General features: G+C 45.2%; 1 protein-coding gene across 7 annotated transcripts in view; it reads left to right on the top strand.

Moving 5' to 3' along the window:
• Positions 1–22,828, top strand: part of TMEM164 (transmembrane protein 164) — a 53,807-nt gene that overhangs the window by 25,301 nt on the left and 5,678 nt on the right. For all 7 annotated transcript variants that reach the window (XM_079961756.1, XM_079961758.1, XM_079961755.1 and 4 more), the window contains exons 5-6: positions 12,449–12,527; positions 22,577–22,677. In XM_079961756.1, the coding sequence (XP_079817882.1) occupies positions 12,449–12,527; positions 22,577–22,677 (180 nt within the window). The remainder of the gene's footprint in view (positions 1–12,448; positions 12,528–22,576; positions 22,678–22,828) is intronic.

Here is a 22,828-nt window from a genome sequence, read left to right as displayed (position 1 = left end):
GGACTGCTCTCTGCCCCAGACTCTTCCTGCTTACCAAATCCTGTTGCCTCTTCAGCTTCTGACACCCCTCCTCCCAGCCTGCTCCCTCTTCTCCTTCTGACCATTCGTTGTCGTTCCACCACCCAAATCCCTGGCTCTGAGCCTTCTTCCCTTGCAGGTCACCCAGCTGGTGCCCCCCCCCTCCTCTGCATCCAGCCAGTCCATGACATTCTATAATATAGGAACTTTCCTGAAACACACACACACACACACACACACAAAAAAAAAAAACAAAAAAAAACAAAAACAGGAAAGTTAAACACAAATTTTAAAAAGAAATGCAAAAGATATACAGTTTCCTTCTTGAAAAGTTTTTTTTTTAACCAAGTCATTTAAATGCTTTAATCTTCAGAATGCTAATGAAATAAAGCACAACTTTTATCTGTTACAGGCCTTCCTTACTAATCCCCCTTTTCCTGTTGGACCATTTTAATTAGGGCTGAGAGGAAATTGTCACATATCATGAAAGCGAGTGTATAAGAAGCCAGCTGTCATAATTACAAAAGTCAGTTCAGTAATTTCTAATATGCACAGCACCAAACCTTTCTTTATAACCAGCAGGAGTAGTTTTCCCGGCTTTTGTTGGAAAGCTTAGAACCCGCTGAACAGATTGACACAAACAAGGTATCATTGAAACCCCCATGATGTACAAAGTACTTCCAGTGCTCAGTTTCACAATCTGCTCGCTGACATTTATAATTCAAAGATCTGCCAAGCCCCCACTTTAGCACTTGGGTGTTTGTTCCTGCTGCCTGACCGTGTTAGCCACATAGTGAACAGCAGCAATTTAGGCCCAGGGTTCTCTGCCTGAGCAGGCTTTGGTGATCCAAATGCAGAAATAATAATGGCTTGGTTCGCAGGAAACTATGGTGTACTGAGACCGTGTGAATGCACTGCCTCCTAGGGAGAAAATCACAGCCAGTTTGTTCCTCTCCAGTCCTTTTTATCCTAGTGTGTGGTAGAGCAGCTCAGACAAGCAGTGCTGGCCCACCAATGAGGCAAGGTGAGGCAACTGCCTTGGGTGGCAGGATCCCCAGGGGCAGCAAATCCTGATGTAGGTCTTTATTTTCCCCCTTGTTCCTGATGTAGCTCTTCTCTAACCTTTTCTTCCCTGGCGGGGAGGGAGACCCCATTTTGTTGTTCGCCTCAGGTGCCAAAATGTATTAGGCCAGCCTTGAAGAGACAGGGTTGTATCATTCAAACCCAGGGTCATGGGTAATACTTCTCTGCTAAGCATGAGCTACAGCCCAGGTTTCTTCCTGGCTGCAGATCATGTTTTTTTATTTAATAATAATATCCTGCCTTTTTCTCAGACCAGGATTCAAGGCGGCTTACACAAATTAAAACAGCACTGATAAAATGCAAAACGCTAAAAACATATTAAAAATAATAGTTGAAAAGTAATTAAACTCTAATAGAATTAAAACAATATAAAAACAAATATTTTAAGATACAGATCATAAAAAGAGCACAGCACTATTTAAAAGCCCTTTCCTTAAAAACAAAAACAAAAAAACTCCAGTCTCCCAAATCCTAGAATAAAACAGTTTTCACCTGCTGGCGGAAGGACAACAAGGAGGGAGCCAATCTAGCTTCTCTAGGGAGGGAGTTCCAGAGGACCTGGATGACATTCTGATCAGAGTTCTGTCTTAATTGCAATGATGCACTGAGCTAAAATTACCTGGGAGGGGAGGAACAAAGCAGCTGCAGTTTCCTTCCTGAGAGTTTACACATACACACTAAGCCCTAGTCTGGTTTAGCATTACATGCAAATGTGGCAGTATTCCCCTCTCAACTTCTCAAACATGGTTAAGTGTTTGGAACTGCTGCCCCCACCCCCAATGAAAAGAGAGCCTGGAGCCCCCCATGGGCCTATGGGCTAATTTCTCTTCTCCCACATACATTTCCCTCCCATGCTTTTTCACTATTAACTGTAGCAGCGGTTCCCAACTCCGCAAATAACTGCTTGTGGACCACTTAATGATTTTTCTATCTGTTGAAGCAATTGCAATGCACTGTGCTAGATGCTGTGTGGGTTTTAACTGCATTCTTTTTTAAAAAAACCACTTCTTTCATTTTGTATTGCAGTTTTCCATTTTTAAACTTTGATTTATTTCATTTACATCCTGCTTTTCTTCCCAAGGAGCTCAAGGTGACATATATGGTTCAATTCCTCCCTATTTTATCCTCACAATAACCCTGTGAGGTAAATTAGGCCCGAGACTGTGACTGGGCAAAGGTTTTCCAGGGAGTCCCATGGCTGAGCATCAATTTGAACCTGAGACTCCCAATTCCTAGTCCAACACCACACATGAATTGATATTGCAATACAATATAAGAAATAAAATAAACAGCAACATGTCATTAAAAAACAGTAGATATAATATAATGCAATGCATATGGTGCCTCCCATCTTTAACTACAAATCCACAGACATGTCACAGCCCACTTGAATGAAGCTCAGAAGCCACCTGTAATCTGTGGGCCACAGTCTGGAAATCCCTATCTGTCTGGTAAAGGTAAAGGGATCCCTGACCATTAGGTCCAGTCGCAGACAAATCTGGAGTTGTCTTGCTCTATAGGCCGAGGGAACTGGCGTTTGTCCGTAGACAGCTTCCGGGTTATGTGGCCTAAGCTGCTTCTGGTGAACCAGAGCAGCGCACGGAAACGCCGTTTACCTTCCCGCCAGAGCGGTACCTATTTATCTACTTGCACTTGACATGCTTTCGTACTGCTAGGTTGGCAGGAATGGGAACCAAGCAACGGGAGCTCACCCTGTCGCGGGGATTCGAACCACCGACCTTCTGATTGGCAAGCCCTAGGCTCTGTGGTTTAACCCACAGCGTCACCCACGTCCCTGTCTGCCTGGTAGGAAGGTGCAAATAATATATCTTTTAAAACCAGACTACGTAAGGACAAAAGCTGATGCAAAAATTTCCTGCTAGGTCTATCATATAGTAGGCCCTGCAATACATTTTGCCTAATGTCTTTAATGTGGTCAGTGCCCTCCAGACATATGTTTGGAGTATACTTCGTCTTCCCCTCGCAATAACTCTGTGAGGTAGGCTAGGCTGAGAGGCAGTGACTAGCCCAAGCTTGCCCTTTGAGCTCCATGGCCGAGTAAGGATTAGACTAGCATTGAATCAAATCTAAACTTCATAAAAGACCACATGAGAAAAACATTAAGTTGTTTGGGTTCCAGACAACAAACCTAGTAAAATAAACTGTGTAATCTGGAAACATTTGCAGCTTTCGTAAAATTCTTAACTGCATTTGCACCCTGCCTGTGTAACTGGATGACGAATGCTAAACTTAGACCACTGAAGAACTAGCTCCTCTTGGGACTGGGATTATGGCAACATCAAGCTTCGACGTTGCTTTGCTCAGCTGCCTTTTCCAAGGCAAACCTCCAAATGGTGTTCTGCTACCTCATAAGGCCTCTTTGAAACTGGAAACATAGACCTATGAATTCTGGAAGCAAGAAGAGGCAGAGTGGAAGTTGGACTGGGACAACCGATCTCAGTGATCATGGGTAGGAGGAGGAGTTACACTAAGACCAGACCATGTCATTACCGAGGAAGCAGGCTTAGTCATTGTCTGAGGACTATCCCTGCCTCCAGGTCTGGTCCTGACCAGACAGATACTGGAATCAGCAAGGGATACCCACACGACCTGAAGGTGCTGCTGTGCAATGCCAGGTCAATGATCTATAAAACCATTGTGATCCATGATTTGATCGTGGATGGAGGATTTGACCTGGCATGTGTAACAGAAACTTGGTTGGATGAAGCAGATGGGCCTGTCCTTGCCGCTGCTTGTCCACCAGGTTTCTCCTACGCACAGCAACCCAGGCCTTGTGGGCGGGGAGGGGGGGGGTTGCAGTGATTTTTAGGAAGTCATTAGTTTGCACCAGGCATCCTATTGGAAAGACCCAGTTCTCTGAGTGCATGTTCTGGAAGTTGGGCAATAGGGGCAGTACAGGATTCCTATTGGTGTACCGACCTCCTCACTGCACCAAGGATTCCCTGCCCGAGCTGCTTCAGGTCATGGCGGATGTCCTCCTGGAGACACCTAGTTTGGTTGTCCTAGAGGATTTTAACATCCATGCCGACATGACCTTACAAGGGGCCGCTCGGGACTTCGTGGCCTCCATGGGGCTGTCCCTGAATAAGTCTGGCCCAACTCATAGCCACGGGCATGCCTTAGACCTGGTGTTCACCTCTATGGATGTTGGTGATCTGACACTAAGTAAAAGCGAAACCAAAGAAGTGCCATGGTCAGATCACTTCCTGGTGCAACTGGACTTCTCTGTGACCCTTCCCCTCTGCAGGGAGGTGGGACCTATTCAGATGGTCCGCCCCCGCCACTTAATGGATCCAAATGGTTTCCAGAGAGTGGTAGGGGATGTTTTATCCCATGTTGATGGCCTTTCAGCTGATTCCCTGGTGGCCCGCTGGAATGTGGAGTTAACCAGGGCTATTGACTGTTTGGCTCCAAAGCGCCCTCTCCGATTGCATGGAGCCCGGAGAGCCCCATGGTTTTCCACGGATCTGAGGGCAATGAAACAATTGTTGAGACGGCTAGACGCCGGTGGCGGATAACCCATTCTGAATCTGACCAGACACGGGTTAGAGCTCAATGTCGAGCCTACCAAGTGGCGATAGCGACGGCGAAGAAGACATTCTTCACCGCCTCTATTGCATCTGCGGAAAACAGCAGCAGGAGACTCTTTCAGGTGGTTCGCAATTTAGCGGAACCACCTGCTCCATCAGGGCCCAGTACGGGCCACATGATCTCCTGCAATAACTTTGCAAAGTTTTTTGCAGATAAAGTCACTCAGATTCGAGAAGAGGTTGATTCCACCGTGGGAGCAGGGCCGGGACGGGAGAGTGCTAGAGTCCTGTCTAGTCAAGTTGTGTGGGATCAATTCCAATCTGTTACCCCCGAGGATGTGAACAGGCTGCTTGGACGAGTGAAACCAACCACTTGTCTCCTTGATCCTTGCCCATCCTGGCTTATAAAAGCTAGCCGGGAAGGACTGGGTGATGGGCTTCATGGGGTGGTGAATGCTTCCCTCTGTGAGGGAGCCTTCCCAGACCCGCCGAAAGAGGCGGTTATTAAACCGCTTCTTAAAAAACCATCTTTAGATGCGGCCACGATGGCCAACTATCGCCCAGTCTCAAATCTTCCATTCTTGGGCAAGGTAATTGAGCGAGTGGTTGCTGAACAACTCCAGGCACGCCTGGAAGAAGCAGACCATTTAGATCCCTTCCACTCGGGATTCAGGCCTCATCATGGGACTGAAACTGCCTTGGTCGCACTGGTTGATGATCTCCGGCGGGCTAGGGACAAAGGTGAGAGCTGTTTCCTAGTTCTGCTGGATCTCTCAGCGGCGTTTGATACCATCGACCATAACATCCTTCTGGACCGTCTTGAGGGGCTGGGAGCTGGGGGCACTGTTATACAGTGGTTCCGCTCCTTCCTCCTGGGCCGTGTTCAGAAAGTGGTGGTGAGGGATGAGTGTTCAGACCCCTGGGCTCTCACTTGTGGGGTGCCTCAGGGTTCTGTCCTCTCCCCCATGCTTTTCAACATCTACATGAAGCTGCTGGGAGAGATCATCAGGGGATTTGGGCTGGGTGTTCATCAGTATGCGGATGATACCCAGATCTACCTCTCTTTCAAATCAGAACCAGTGAAGGCGGTGAAGGTCCTGTGTGAGTGCCTGGAGGCGGTTGGAGGTTGGATGGCGGCTAACAGATTGAGGTTGAATCCTGACAAGACAGAAGTACTGTTTTTGGGGGACAGGAGGCGGGCAGGTGTGGAGGATTCCCTGGTCCTGAATGGGATAACTGTGCCCCTGAAGGACCAGGTGCGCAGCCTAGGAGTCATTTTGGACTCACAGCTGTCCATGGAGGCACAGGTCAAATCTGTGTCCAGGGCAGCTGTTTACCAGCTCCATCTGGTACGTAGGCTGAGACCCTACCTGTCTGCGGACTGCCTCGCCAGAGTGGTGCATGCTCTGGTTATCTCCCGCTTGGATTACTGCAATGCGCTCTACGTGAGGCTACCTTTGAAGGTGACCCGGAAACTACAACTAATCCAGAACGCGGCAGCTACACTGGTGACTGGGAGCGGCCGCAGAGACCACATAACACCAGTCTTGAAAGACCTACATTGGCTCCCAATATGTTTCCGAGCACAATTCAAAGTGTTGGTGCTGACCTTTAAAGCCCTAAACGGCCTTGGTCCAGTATATCTGAAGGAGCATCTCCACCCCCATCGTTCTACCCGGACACTGAGGTCCAGCACCGAGGGCCTTCTGGCGGTTCCCTCACTGCGAGAAGCCAAGTTACAGGGAACCAGGCAGAGGGCCTTCTCGGTAGTGGCGCCTTCCCTGTGGAACACCCTCCCACCAGATGTCAAAGAGAACAACAACTACCAGGCTTTTAGAAGACATCTGAAGGCAGCCCTGTTTAGGGAAGCTTTTAATGTTTGATGTATTTTAATATTCTTTTGGAAGCCGCCCAGAGTGGCTGGGGAAGCCCAGCCAGATGGGCGGGGTATAAATAATAAATTATTATTATTATTATTATTATTATTATTATTATTATTATTATTATTGGTAGCAGGGACATTGTACTTTTTTAAAAATCAAAAACAGGCTCTGCATCGTTGATTCAGTTTGTCAGATAAAAGTACAGTGGTTCCTCAGTCTATGAACAGCCCTGTTAACGAACTATTTGGGATATGAACTCTACAAAACCGAAAGTAGGTGTTCCAGAAGCCGAATGGAAGCAGAACGGCGGAAGGGCACCAGCAGTGGGAGGCCTCACTAGGGAAAGTGTGTCTCGGTTTAAGAACGCTTTTGTTTAAGAACGGACTTCTGGAACGGATTGCGTTCATAAACCAAGGTACTACTGTAGTGTCCCAAAGCCTGTAGGGATTGGATTGGGTTCTACCTTGGCTCTGACTTCTTTATATGGCTTCAGGCAAAGCACTCGAATTCATCAGCATCGGTTTTCCATTTGTAACCTGGGGAAAATTTATCTGTATATTCATAGAGTTTATAGACCACCCTGTAGCTGTTCCCTGGGGAGCTCACAAAAAATATCTCCTAGACTAGGGTTATTCTAAGAAGTAATTTAGATTTAGGGGTTTGTTGTGGAAGTAAGTAACTCAAGTTGAAGTCTAGGAAGAAAACTTGGTAACTCTGAAGAGCTTTGCACGTGGTCTTTTAGTATCTAGTTAGTTAGTTAGTTAGTCCTGTAGATCTCAGTTAATTGTCACATTAATTTGTGTGTCACATGTGATTTTAAGAGGCATTTACTTTAGAAATCAAAAGATAAAGTAGAACCTAAGCATTGATTTCTAATTTACTTTGAAAGGGCTTTGGGTGTAGAGAACGATGGTGAAACTGGCATAGAGCAGAGGTGGGGAACCTTCGGCCAGGGGCCAAATGCACCCTCCACAGTCCTCTCTCTTTGAGCCTCAGGACTCTCCTCGTACTAGGCTTCCTACTTAGCCAGAATCCCTCTTCCCAGGTCACACCTCCTCAGTGAATTCTCTCTCACTAGGCCAACTGTGTGCACCCTCTTTGCCGGAATATGTTAATTCAACTCTGTTTCTCACCTAGGTGGAGAATAGAGAGGAGTGTGTGAGTTTGTGTGCTGCCTCTTCCATTGTACAATGCTTGATTCTTATGTAAGGGAGGTAGCCTAGCAGCCTAGCAGTGGCAGCTAATGCTTCCTCCCAAACAGTAGGGCCGCTCATAACTCTGGCTCCACCCCCAACCTCCACCTGCCATTGTATCTGGAAGTACATTTGCTGGCTGAATGGCAAAAGCACTGTGTTGGAACAACTAGGTCAGTGAAGAAGAACCTGCGTCCCTCCAGGTACAGTTGCAGGAGTAGCCAACATAGTGACCTCTGGGTGTTGTTGGGGATAGTAGTCCTGCAACATCTGGAGAGCATCAGGCTCCCCATCCATCAACTGAATGGATCATTCCCAGAAAATCAGGCTAAGAGTGATGATGATAATGATATGGTGTACAGGGATTCTGGAAATAGGGGGAGATGTTACAGTGCAGGCCAAGAGGGGAGTCTTGTTGGCTAGGCAGCCCAGGACTTCCATATACACTGCCCAGGCTTGCGTCAGGGTGTGTGTGTGTGTGTGTGTGTGTGTGTGTGTGTGTGTGACTTTTGTGCTGCTAATACAGCAGTTTGGCTTCATCTCTGGAGTCACACACACTCCATTGTCTCTCTAGGCAGATGCATGCCACCAATAGTGCAACAGTAACGTGCTGTTCTGTGCCAAACTCATATTTGGAAATATGAGTAGAGTATAATAGCTGTTGATGACTAATAAAAGCTCCTCTTGTCATTAATTTTCAGTGTCTTTAGTTGTAGATGAGTTGCCAGCATGCCAATTTTGTGTCTCAACCAAGAAACACATTTTAGAGCCTGTAGTAAAACTTAAATGGTAGTTAAACTGTGGGTGCTTCCTCTATCAAAGCATGTTTAACTTTTAAGCATCACAGGATGCTGGTAGCCCAGCTCCTCCAGGCACCTCCTGCCCCTGACCTGTTCTAGCTGGGAAGACCTGTTTAGGAATTGGGCTCTGAGTTTTGGTTTCGATTTTCTTTCTTCCCTGTCGCTTTTCGTATGTGTGTTGGGATTTCATTTTGTATTTAGATTGCAAGCCTTCAGGTAGGGGCTGCCTTGCTTTGACTGTATGTGAGCCACTCTTGGGAGCCTTTTTGGCTGAAGAGCATATTACAAATACTCTAAATAAATAAGAGATAGATAGATAGATAAGATGCACAATGTGGGAGCCTCACTCTCTCGCATGTTAGCATGTGTGCATTCAGTGCTTGGCTCTTACAGCACAACCCTAACCACATTTACACAGAAGTATGTCCTGTTGAATTCAGTGGGATTTATTCACAGGTAAGTGAGGTTAACAGCCTTTAGGAGTAAGTCCATTGAATTAAGTGGATTTACTCCGGGTATGACAGTTAAGTTATCACCCTTTATCTCTACATGTATCCTTGTATGGCAAATGCCATGTATGTAATTGTCTGACAAAGTTGCTGGCCACGGGATCAGATTTGGCATATTTTGTTTATTTTTTGGTCATCAGTCAATGTGACCCTTGTGTCCAGGATTTCTATGGCGTTCAAACTTCACTATGTGGAGGAAAATGTTTTGTAACAATTTACTGGTAAGAATAGTCATACTTGTGCAATAATGTGCCTGGACTAATAAACAGCAACTGTGGTTTTTACTAAGCTGCTCCTAATCTGCACATTCATGGCTTCCTCTTAGATGGCTGGCAGTGCTTCTTAGGATGATGCAATATCAACACTGGAAAATCCAGAACACCCAGGTTTTTCCCCCCTGCACTCACCATTTCCTTCAATCCTTGATACATAATGCATATAGTTAAGAGATTCTCAGGGATTGCTCCTGTCTTACCTTGTTTGCCTCTCTTGGCCTTCCTCAGGGTTGACAGGCTGCTTACAATATTGTCAAATATGGCTCAGAGTGAAGAATGGAAATAGCCCCAGTTGAAATCTTGCTTTAATCTTGTAATAAACTTATTAGGCAGCCTAATTCTCTCTCTCAGCCCAAGTATCTCCCCAGCTGCATTATATGGGGCAGAAATGCTTAGCATAATAGGTTGCAAGGAGTACTATGATAATGTAGGCAAAGTGCTTTGTGCTCTCAAAACCACTAGTAGCATTAATGATAGTATGGCTCTGTAATATAATGGCTAGGTTGGCATGTAAACTCCTGTGGCCCTGAGGTGCTGATTGAAAGCATCCAAGTCTGGGTTTCAACTAACCCCCATCTGTCATTGCATCTCACTTTGCCTCATGGGTGCACCAGCCCTGGCTGTAAGAGAAGGAACTGAGCGTATTAATTTTTGCTCTTGTGAACCCAGGTACTTGTTCTTAAACTAGGATACTGCTGCCGAATACAATTTCCTGGGATTCACAAGTGGGGAGAGTGATGTTGCACTAATCTTAGTGATTGGCTACTGTTAGAACAGAGTTCTGGAGTAGATGAGCCTTTGGCTTCCTTCATCAGGGGCCTACTCAGGCCCTTGTGCCCTGATATGTGTGCCCTTGTTTCCTGTCACACATGGTGTCATGAATACATGAAATAAATGTGCTACTGTTTACTCTGTATGGCTGTGTTTAATTTGATAGACGTGATGTTCTTCCTTTTTCATCTTAGATTACAGTGGGTGTTGGCTATTCCTTGTTTTAATTATGTTGTTTAGACAGATGCCGGCGGTGTACCAGGAAACATACTTGTTTTGTTAGCCGAACTGGAGAACAAACCATTCTCATTCTATGAAAGATTGTTTTTGTTCTACATGTTGTTGCAGCAGAATCATTTTTCAGAAGTGTTCCCTTTGTGGTGATTATGTAAAACAGTAGAGGAACCCTGTCAGAAATGAATACTTTGTGTGTTTGTATTTTACCTAAAACTGTTCAAAAAAATCACAGTTTAAAAATGTTTTCTGTGCAAGGTTTTTTCATCATTATCTTTAATAAATAGTAATAGCTAACAAAATACATCCAAACAGAGCATAATACCTGTCAGCTGCATATTAAGAATATCCCTGGGAGATATACTTACGATATCTAAGTACAGACATGTGACTAAGATAGCAATGAGGATTAAACTAGCAAATGTTGTGGTATTAAATCTTTCCAGAAAGACATCTGGGATTCTGGTGACATTAAATTGTCACCTTGCTTAACAACATGTGTCATAAAAGGCCCCCATGTTGCCATGGGGGCCTTTTATAAAACTTTTAAAAACAGCTGGCCAAAGTGTATATTTAGCAGTTTGTGAAGATTTCTTTATGTTTTTGAGAGGATTTGCTGTTTATTTAAGACCCTTTCTAAGTAGTGTAATTTAGGGGTGGGTAGACTTCAGGCTTTATGGACCTACTTTGATTTTTCCTGTAGCTTTGAGAGTTACCGACCAGAGCCAGATGCAAAATGTTTGCATAGGGAGCCTCGGTATGTTTAGAAAGAAGGCATTTATTTTTAGGACTAGAAATGATCTCAAAGTCCTTTCACCTAAAACTGCTCCTGCACCAGGTAAACATTACAGTATACCGATATATCACAATGTCTGAAATAAGGACGGTTGGCTTCACGGTTTTTCCTGTGTTGTGATTTTTGCATAGCGTGCACATACGCACACATACATCATGATTTGTGATACATTGCCAGATCAAAAATTATGAAACTGATATAATGATATGGGCTTCAAACCAGTTTTTGCCGATATATTGATCTATCACTCAGCCGTACCAGGAGCTAAGCCATAGTTTGGCTCAAGCATTACATCTGAACCTGGGCCCATGATTTCTTTTGCTTCAAACAAACCAGGAATGGTAAGTCAAGAACAAACCTTGAAGATCCAAGAAAAAACAAGCAAAGCTTTGCAAGTAAACATCTGATGCTCTTGCAAATGTCAATTTAACCAGTCAATTCAGCATGAAATCTAAACAGCTGAACTCCTTGCAAACCAAAGTTAAGGGTAACAAAGCTTGAAAAATTGGCTCCATAATTAGTGGGAGGCTGTGATTGTTGTTCAGTGCACTTTCAGAAGAAGAAGAAAAGACCAAATGCATTATGGGCTATGTGCTGCAAATCAGAGGCTGTGAGTCACAATTGCTCACTTCCGAACATTTTCTAGTACCAGTGACAACCAGGAAACATTAATGATGAACCTGAAATGCACTAGGGATAGCAGTACTTTACACCACAGTAATTATATGGGTTATTATCTCACATATTACATGGCTCACACAACCTGTTAAGTGAGTGAATAAGCCCATGACCATAATTGTGTGTTTTTGCCCTAAGGCTTGACAAACAGTACCTATTAGTATCTATATCCTCAGCTGGGGATTGAAGACTCAAAAGCTTTTGCTTCTCTTGTGCCAGGATTTGAGTCCACAGTGACCCTTGAACTAGTCACCCAAGAGCACTGGTGAAGCTTTGGAACTGGAAAGCATTTCAGATCTGTTTTCCTGTTGTGTGATTTCTTAAAACTGAAGGAGGCTGCCATGTTAATTTTTACACACTCTATGAATGCATAGAAAGCTGAGCTGAAATATCTCCTGAATGGCTATTCTCAGATGCAGTTTTGTAAATAAATGATGGCAGGATGCTTCTGAATACTAGCTGCTGAGAGTCACTGGTGGGAAGAGCACTATGGCCCTCAGGTCCTTCTTGTGGGCTTCCCAAAGACATCTGGTTGGCCCATGTGAGACCAGAGTACTTGACTAGATGGGCCTTTTGCCTGATCCAGCAGGACTCCATCTATAGTGTTATGTTAATTTATGCATAGTACTTACTGCTTTCTTTTCCTTCTTTCCCCAGCTACCTTTTGAATTGGAGGTCTATTACATTCAGCATGTCATGTTGTACATTGTTCCCATCTATCTACTGAATAAAAGAGGTATGTAGTGTGTGTGTGTGTGTGTGTGTGTGTGTGTGTGTGTAAGTGTGTAAGGCTTATTTGGAGATTTTTTTTAAGGCCCCCTACTTTGCATTTGGGACGCAGGTGGCGCTGTGGGTTAAAGCCTCAGCGCCTAGGGCTTGCCGATCGAAAGGTCGGCGGTTCGAATCCCTGCGGCTGGGTGCTCTCCCGCTGCTCGGTCCCAGCGCCTGCCAACCTAGCAGTTCGAAAGCACCTCCGGGTGCAAGTAGATAAATAGGGACCTTCTTACCAGCGGGAAGGTAAACGGCGTTTCCGTGTGCGGCTCTGGCTCTGGCTCTGGCCAGAGCAGCGATGTCACGCTGGCCACGTGACCCGGAAGTGTCTCCGGACAGCGCTGGCCCCTGGCCTCTTAAGTGAGATGGGCGCACAACCCCAGAGTCTGTCAAGACTGGCCCGTACGGGCAGGGGTACCTTTACCTTTACCTTTTACTTTGCATTTAAATTGTACACATTTTGTATACATATTTTATATGCCTTCGTTCCCCAAGTTTGGAGAGGTGCACAATCCAATTAGAGCACATCTATCAATCTGTATAGAAGTTGAAGCTTCCAAAGGAGGACTTTCCCCACCTCCATCCCTAGATACATTTATTCCATGTTATACTTGGGAAGCAGAACATGAAATCAGTGAGGCTAAAATAGCCTGCTGGAACAGAAAAAAAATAATAATTTGGGATCCTAGGGAGTTCGTAGGAAGGGGACAAACCATATAAAGCCTCACATTTCTTCATGGTCACTCTGATTTTTTGAACAAAGATCAAAGTGTGTGACACTCCCATCTGAAGACTGCTGCCTTGCATTACGATAGAGGTACCTCTTGCTGGTTTACAGCTATTTGCTGCCCTCTAGTGCTGGCCCGAGAGAGGTTGACCAGCTTGCCTTCTAAAATCCTGGTTGCCTTGGAGATATACACAAAGTTGTAGAGGGGGGCCAACTTTGCATTACAAAAGCCCATTGGAGGTTCTAGGCTGGTGAGCAGTACCTTGACAACATGAGATCCAGGAGCTGTTGCCAGCATCTGTTCCACATACATGGGTTCTAGGAGTGTGGCGAGTGCCAGACCTTGTAGGACGGTTGCTTAGAAAGTGAATTCCTGATTAGCTTACTGGAAAGCAGTCAGAACTGCAAGAAAGGGAGAATATTCTCTAGCACAATTCACAGCAACTTAGTGTTTATTTTTCACCATTTCTTCTATGCATTTTCTCAACTTTGTTTATATATATTGGCTAAAAGATTCTATAACCTTCTCATCCCACCCAGCCCCACCATAACCCAGCAGATCTTTGTTCCCTAGCCCTTTGAGCCACTCTGCCTAGCCCTTTGGACTCACCTGAGCAGCACCTGGCTCCTGACCCTGCCTCTTACTCTCATTGACTCCTTTTGTTTGGCTGCAGTATGTTCTCAGACTTTGATAATGCACCTTGGTTGCCTGGATTAGATAGATAGATAGATAGATAATTTATTACGGTCAAAGACCAGCTCACTTTGGTTGCCTGGATTAAGGAATATGTGTGTAAGATTGCCTGCTGTCCGGAGGTAAATTTTGCATCTGGCCTTGGCCACCACTGCCATGTGGCTCTTGGAATGCTGGCCTGGAGGGAATATGCATTCACAAATGTGCTCTAGATACACTTTTGAGCAGAGAAATATTCAAGGGGTGTCATTGCTCAATGGTACAATCCCTGGCATCTCCTGATAGAGCTGAGAGTGTCCTCTGCCTGAAACCCTTGAGAGCCTCTGCCAGTCAGCGCAGCTGGTGCTGAGATAGATAGACCAATGGCCTGGCTTTGTATAAGGAAGCTTCCTATGGTCCTAACCATGCCAGAACATTTGGGAGGTGTAGATGCTAATGGATAACTGCATTGATAATTGGTGTAGTAGAACATGTGGATGATGCCAGTTCGTATTGGAATTTGCAAAGGTTAAATTCCTCAAGCATCCTAGAATCTTATGCTCTCTCATGCACATTCTCTCTCTCTCTCTCTCTCTCTCTCCCTCCCTCTCCCTCTCTCCCTCCCCCTCCCTCTCCCTCTCCCTCTCCCCCTCCCCTCCCCTCCCCTCCCTATCCTGATACCAAAATGACAATTGCTGCACATTTTGCACCCCTTTTTGACTTTAAAAGCAAGCTGCACAAGGGAGTCCCGTGTGCTGCAATTGCTTGGCTTTGTCTCTCTTAACACAAGGTGTTGCATGTGTGACTGATCTCTGGGGTTCTGTCTTGGCTTTCTTCCTGCTAGCTCTGTATACATAGGGAGGTGGTGCTTGATTTTTTTTTTTTTTGTGTGTGTGTGTGTCTGTCTGTGTGTCAGCACCAAAACATCCAATCCTTCACTTGCAGGCTGAAGTGGTACAGCCCAACAATTATTTCACCACTCAGTGCTGCTGATTACATAGCTTGCTGCTCAGCCTTAGGACATTTTCACATGTGAGATTTAAATTGCGTCTTCTGATATGTGCTGGTGCAGGAAAGCAGCGGTGCAAATGAGCACTGAGGCTGTCTTACAATTGCATCACAACCTGTCTCACACAAGAGCTCCTGCATGCCTCTGGTTGCGAGCACTGAACATTTAAAGCACATCACTCCTCCCAAAGAATCCTGGGAGCAATCGTTTACCCTCTACAGGTCTGCAATTCCCAGCATCCTGGACAAACTACATTTCCCAGTATTGTTGGAGGGAAGTCATGTGCTTTTAATGTGTAGCTTGATTGCAGTCTCTGTCTAGGAAAGTTCCCTTTAAGTTCAAAGCTTGTGTGTGTGGCCTGTATCACCCAGCAGGAGGAGCCAGAGCTCTCTCTTCTGTCGAAGAGGATGTGGTTGCTCCTTTTGGTGCCTTTTTTCAGCTTAATGCCACCATTTGTTTAGAGTACCATTTACAGATACTGAAGCCCATGAGTGCAAGAGTAGCAAGAGGGCTGGTGCAACCCCCCCTCCCCACAGTAGCATTACACATTATGTATGTACAGGTAACTCACAACTTACGCACATTAAACTCGTGCACGTTCAGCTTCACGCACTTAGCAAAACAATTTTTTTTTAATTAGAAAGGGGGCAGAATGCGGACAGGTGTCCGGGGTGGGGTGGGGTGGAAATACTTTGGCAATCCCACCCACCATTGCACCCAATGTGTTTTGACTAAACACAATTTTGGCTTTACACACTATCCCTGGAACATAACCTCAGTGTGAGTTGAGAGTCATGTGCATAATATTGCTATACAGTGGTACCTCGGGTTAAGAACTTAATTCGTTCTGGAGGTCCGTCCTTAACCTGAAACCGTTCTTAACCTGAAGCACCACTTTAGCTAATGGGGCCTCCTGCTGCCACCATGCCGCCGGAGCACGATTTCTGTGCTTATCCTGAAGCAAAGTTCTTAACCCGAGGTAATATTTCTGGGTTAGTGGAGTCTGTAACCTGAAGCGTGTGTAACCTGAAGCATATGTAACCCGAGGTAGCACTGTAAAGGCTTGTTGTAGGTGCTAGAATTTAATTAAGGATTGAGTGTTATCAGACCCCCAAGTGTTAGAAAGTCATCAATAACAGTGTGTATTAAGATGTGTGTTACAAGCTTTTAACCCAGGGGTCCGCAGCCTTTTTCAGCCGTGGGCCAGTCCACTGTCCCTCAGACCATGTGGTGGGCTGGACTATATTTTGAAAAAATATATAAACGAATTCCTATGCCCCAGAGATGCATTTTAAATAAAAACTCACATTCTGCTCATGTAAAAACACACTGATTCCCGGACTGTCCACGGGCTGGCTTGAGAAGGCGATTGGCCGCATCCGGCCCCCAGGCCTTAGGTTGCCTATCCCTGTTTTAACCCTTTGGAATTAGCCTGTGTGAAAAACTAAGGCAAACTGCCTGAATTGTGTATTAGACACTTCACCCCCTCGCTTGCTTGCTTGCTTGCTTATTTATTTATTTATTTATTTATTTTCTAAATGCATTTTTATATTTTATACATATATTTACGTTAGATACTTCTAACGTGATTTCTAAGGAAATCAACATGTTTTAAGAGTTAATTAAGTCAAATAATTTCCCTTTGAGGTGTTAGCATGGGGTAATGATCCATTAGCAAGCCAAAGGATGAAAGGACATGCACCATTTGCAAATCGGGGGATTTTATTCGTCCCTCAACTGAGGATTTAGTTTAAAAAGACAATGCCAGTGTTTTAAGGAAAGGTTTTGTTTAGAAAGGAGTTAGGAGTTAAGCAACAGTGTTGGGAAGTAGTGGGCTGGAGAGAGAGCAATGTTTGAAAACAGTGGTTGGGGTCTGCTTAAGTCTAAGGCTACTGTGGCTATGGAAGAAGCCAGAACCTCTTGGGGCATGTATGCTGTGGTCCTCTCCCTTGTATGCTCAGGTTGTATATATGTGTAAATAATTCATATACCATAAAGACACCACAGTCTCTGCAGTGCCTCATTTTTCCAAAATGAAACACAGACCCTTGACAAGTGCCTGAAATCTTGCAGGACTGTGGAGATTTGGGGGTGGTGTGTAGCATTTCTTAACCACCCTTCAGCCCAGTTAGACTAAGTTGTGTTTGTTGCTGCACAAGGGGCTATGAACTTATGGTGACTGTGTAGAGCAAGTTGATTTTTCTTTTGTCTTGTTATCCACCAGTCTGTGTGTAAATACGGAATTCTTACTCTTTCCTGATGTCTAGATAATACTTTATTTAGCTATTTCCTATGTTTTATGATGCAGAATCTCGCTTTGTATTTTTGTGACTGATTTTTATGTATAATGTTTATTCTGACACCGAGGAAGAAGCTGTGTTTAGTTACTTGTGTTTTGTAGATGTGTTAACCTACCGGTACATTGTAGGACGTGGGTGGCACTGTGGTTTAAACCACTCTGCCGCTTGAACTTGATTATCGAAAGATTGGCGGTTCAAATCCCCATGACGGAGTGAGCTCCTGTTCTTTGGTCCCAGCTCCTGCCTACCTAGCAGTTTGAAAGTACTCAGTGCAAGCAGATAAATAGGTACTGCTCCAGCAGGAAGGTAAATGGCGTTTCCGTGTGCTGCTCTGGTTTTGCCAGAAGTGGCTTAGTCATGCTGGCCACATGATCCAGAAAAACTGTCTGTGGAAGCGGACAGACGCTGGCTCCCTCGGCCTGTAAAGCAAGATGAGCGCTGCAACCCCAGAGTCGTTTGAGACTGGACTTAACTGTCAGGGGTCCCATTACCTTTTTAACCTACATTGTAAAATACTTAGGTTTGTTTGTTTGTTTCCTTATGTGCTCTTTTACCATAAAAATCTCACAGTGGGCTGCAACAATAAAATATACAATACTAAAACAGGGAAAGTGTAAAAATAATTAAAAGCAGTTCCATAAAACAATACAATTTTTTTTTCTTAAAGAAGAAATACATATACAAAAACAGTTAATATTTCCAGTAATTGTTGTCAGGGTGGGTTACCACAATATGACGTACTGTTAAAAACAAATAAATCATTACAGTCAAAACAGAACTCACTATTCTGCCTGTCTAGTACTGGACACCACAATTTAAATGGGATATTGAGAAGCTGGAATGTGTGCAGATAAGAGCAGCCAAATTGATCGGGGTTCTGGAAACCAAGGCCTATGACAGGCATAGGCAAACCTGGCCTTTCAGATGTTTTGGGACTACAACTCCCATCATCCCTAGCTTAACAGGACCAGTGGTCAGGGATGATGGGAATTGTAGTCCCAAAACATTCGGAGGGCCGAGTTTGCCTGTGCCTGGCTTATGAGGAATGGTTGAAGGAGCTGGGTATGTTTAGCCTGGATAAGAGGAGACTAAGAGGAGATATGATAGCCATCTTCAAATATCTGAAGGGCTGCCACATGGAAGATGGAGCAAACTTGTTTTCACCTGCTCCGGAAGGTAGGACTTGAAGCAATGGATTCAGATTACAAGAAAGAAGATTCTGACTAAACATCAGGAATACCTTTCAGATTAGAAAAGCTATTCGACTGTTAAATGGACAACTTTGGAAGGTGGTGGGCTCTCCTTCATAGGAGTTTTTTAAGCAGAGGTTGTATGGCCTTCTGTCTGAGATGCTTTAGTTAAGATACCTGCACTGCAGGGGTTGGAATCAGTGACCATTGGGGCCCCTTTTTACACTACAGTTCTTTGAATCTTGATTCAGCGAAAGAGGTGTGCAGGGAGACCTCTCAACTGCAGTTTTGTAGCAATGATAAGGTGCATGCTGTATTCTTGGACAAAATCTGTTTACTAAACTGGTGTGGCGGGATGCGGGTGGCGCTATGGATTAAACCACAGAGCCTAGGACTTGCCGATCAGAAGGTCGGTGGTTTGATTCCCCACGACGGTGTGAGCTCCCGTTGCTCAGTCCCTGCTCCTGCCCACCTAGCAGTTTGAAAGCACGTCAAAGTGCAAGTAGATAAATAGGTACTGCTCCGGCGGGAAGGTAAACGGCTTTTCCGTGTGCTGCTCTGGTTCGCCAGAAGCGGCTTAGTCATGCTGGCCACATGACCTGGAAGCTGTATGCTGGCTCCCTCGGCCAATAAAGCGAGATAAGCGCCACAACCCCAGAGTCGGTCACGACAGGACCTTATGGTCAGGGGGTACCTTTACCTTTACCTGTTGGCCTGGGTTGGGTCATCTCAAGTTATCTCTTTTCTGATGCAAGTGACATTTTAAAAAGTCAGTCTGGGATGAAGCTTCCAATGTTGCATGTTGTTTTTGCTCACACCTAGAAATGTGAAGGAATAAACTGGCTTCCTAATGGTCTCCTAAGCTCTGGAAGCATCTGAACAGTGTTGAGGCATCCATGTTGGGAGAAATATACAGGGAATTCATGAAAGTGATAAGCTTTATTTATTTAGCACTAAACTTGAAATAAATTTGAATTTTTCCCCTTAGAAGATTCCAGGCATCCAAATGTGTGGTTTTGCTTGTTTTGCATAACATGGCTCCTTCTCTTTCTGTATTTCAGTTGTTCAAAGAACACAGCAGTGGTGGTGAAGCAGTTTGAGGAAGGGGGAGAAGGACTAGGTTGGAGGAAATTAAACTTAATGAGAGGCCAGGAGGAGCAGCCAGGAAGCAGGGAAATTGCTTTTGAAGACTGATGAAAAATGGTCTATATGTGCAATCAATCAATGAAAAGAGAGAGAGCAAAACTAACCTAATTTTAGTTGTCTTTCTCTCCCACCCTCTGCTTTTATCACCAGTATTCCATACACGACCTTGCTAATGGAGCCGCAAACAATAAGTTTCAGCCCTATCCAGAGAGGGAATTTCATTAAGGAGATAAGCAACCATAAACTGAAGATGAAAGGCTAGAAGGGAGTGAGTTGCATTTGAAAGCCTTCCAATGTTTTGCTTCCTTCTCCAGCTGGCCGAGACATGCACCATTTGTTCAGAACTGTTCTGAGCATGCTGTGGATTTTAATTTTTATTTTAAGTAGGGATGTACCTGTGCTGGAAATCCAGGAGTAAGTCAGGAGCCTCTGGGGCAGTTTCTACTAGGTGTAGACTATTTGTGGGTCTGAACTACCGTATTTTTCGCTCTATAGGACGCACCTGACCATAGGATGCACCTAGCTTTAGAGAGGGAGAACAAGAAAAAAATATTCTCTCCCTCTCTGTGCAGCGCCCCTTCAGCGCAGCGCCCCTTCAGCGGCAGGAGAAACGGAGCCCCTTCCATTTCTCCTCCTGCTTCACTGAAGGGGTGCTGCGCAGAGAGGGAAAGCTGTGCAGCGCCTCTCCAGCAAAGCGAAGCCAGGAGAGCGAGAGGGATCAGTGCACACCTATCCCTCTCGCTCTCCTGGCTTCAGGCGGCTATCCCTGAAGCCAGGAGAGTCCTGCTCTCCTGGCTTCAGCGAAAGCAACGGGGAGCCTCCAGAGCGCAGCAGGAACTCCCGCTGCCCTCCAGAGGCTTCATGCGGCTATCCCTGAAGCCATGGAGCCTGCATTCGCTCCATAAGACGCACACACATTTCCCCTTAATTTTTGGAGGGGAAAGGGTGTGTCTTATAGAGCGAAAAATACGGTATATACCAATAAAATGCCCTAGTAGATAAGACCGAAGGTTCATATCATCCTGCTTCCACACAAAAAGCGGTTCAGGCATGGGTATCTGTCCAGCATCTTGTGCACTAAAAGCAGACACATTTCAGAAAAGCTGAAATAAATTTTCTGTCTCCCTGTTCTCTTCTAGCACTGAGACCTGTGAGGTTTGCGTTTCAAGATAACTTGTATGTTTCAGAAACCCCAGTGGAAGGGGTCTGTTTTAGCTGCATGAATAACACCCCTCCCATCAGTGAGAGGCTGCCTTCAGTACAGAATTCATAGAAGCATAGAATTGAAAGGTTGGAAGGCGCCCAAATGGTCATCTAGTCCAATCCCCTGCAATGCAGGAATCAATGCTAAATAACCCCGACAGATGGCCACCCAACCTCTGCTTAAAAATCTCCAGTGAAGGAGAGTCCACCACCTTCTAAGGTGGTCTTCTCCACTGCCAAACAGCTCTTAGCTGTCAGAAAGTTCTTCCTATATATTGAAAGTTCTTCTTACGTTAATTGGCTTTGCCATTATTGTAATAGTGTCTTCAAGAGAAGCACTGCCCTTTGTTTTATAGGCAACCATTTATTTACATGGGGGGTGGGTGGGAAGAAAGAAGTGCATTCAAAGGCCACATTGATCAGCCTCCCCCCTCCCCAGTAAAGCTTTCCTCTCATTGTCTGTCTCTGCTGAAGAAGCATGTGCTCACTCCTGGGATTTCTAAGGATTCTCCACGGAGTCTGGCACTCTGCTTTCCAAAATCCCCCCCCCCCGAAGCTTGTGCTGACCTTTAGCCACCCACTGGCTAAGAAAGCTTATAAGCTGCTTTGTGCCTGAAAGCTGTTTCCTTCCCTGGAAGCGCACGTAACCGCCTCTCCTGGGAAGTCAAGGTGCTCAGTGACGAATGCCAAGGTTGTGTAAATGGCATCGACTCCTACAATATTCAGGCAGCTTTGCCTAACTGACAGGGCTGTGCTGTGCACTGGATTCAGCTACAGCCCAAATCACTGAGCCTAATCAGGCCTTTTTGAAGGGATCTGTGCCTTGTTTGAGTTGGGTTGAGGCACCCTCAGATAGTGATACAGATACATGGTAGTGACCGGTTGGGTTGAGATTCCCAGAGCCATCTGGGGCTGTCAGAGGCAGGATGTCAGGCAAGAAAGAGACGCAGACGTGAGCGATAAGCCTGAGGAAACTGAAATGGAAAGAACTACTGGCCAGCTGCATCTTCACAGGATGAAGTGTGTATGTGGGGGGGAGAGATGCCTTTCCCACCAGGCCTCTCCTTTCCGCCACTGCAAGACCTCTTTTCCTTCCTGATCCTGCCACCTGCACAGGATCTGATCCTCCCACTTAGCGGCTTCTGCTCCTTTTTCAAGTGGCTTCCCTTGCATGTGTGGGAGCATCAGTGTGCAGAATCAGATTGTCTTGTTTACTGTGTGGTAAACAAAAAAAAGTTCTCCATGTTTTTGCAGGTGGTGGTAGTAGAAATCTGTTGTACACAGCAAGAGTGGACTAGAGGCTGAAGGTTAGGAGAAGCAGGTTTGGAGAATACTTTGGCAGCAACTACACATTGATGCTACTGTATTCTCCAAACTCAGAATCCTACGTCTGAGGCAGTAGTGGAAGCAGAAGCCTTCTTTTGCTGGTTACATCCTCAGAATGTCTGGTTTGTCTGGTTTGAATGTCTGGTTTGAAAGGCTCCAGGATCTGTAACCATGTGTGTGTTGTTCAGATGCCTTTGGAAACACACACGGCATAAAATTGTGACTGTGTTCATAAGTTAAGGTTTTCAACTGAGGTATCCCCCGTCTTTTGGAGGTAAGGTGCAGACCCTAATGGTTGCAGACCCAGAAATGGTGCTCCACAGTTTGTAATCTTGGTGTGAAAATTAGTGCCTTATTAAAGAGGCACTAGTTACTTGGGAACTATAGCAATCAATGAAACATTGACTTTTCCTTTCTCTCCATCTCTCTGTTTCTAATAGGTGTCTATACTCCTGAGCCATCTTGGAATTTCTGGTGGGCTTTATTATCCACTGGACTGATGTTTATCTACCACTTTAGCGTTTTACAAATTCTGGGACTGGTGAGTGAACATTAATGTTTGCTATATATGCCTACCAGTAGTTGAAAGAGCATCTGCTTAATGCTACTGTGACTTTCCTAGGCAATGTTGCTTTGTGCACAGGTGCTTCCAAGTCACACCTCTCTTTGCAGATGCTGTATCTGGCCAACTG

This window comes from Podarcis cretensis (genome assembly GCF_951804945.1).
Source record: "Podarcis cretensis genome assembly, chromosome: Z".
NCBI lineage: Eukaryota > Metazoa > Chordata > Lepidosauria > Squamata > Lacertidae > Podarcis > Podarcis cretensis.
This window is presented reverse-complemented; position numbering and strand designations above follow the sequence as displayed.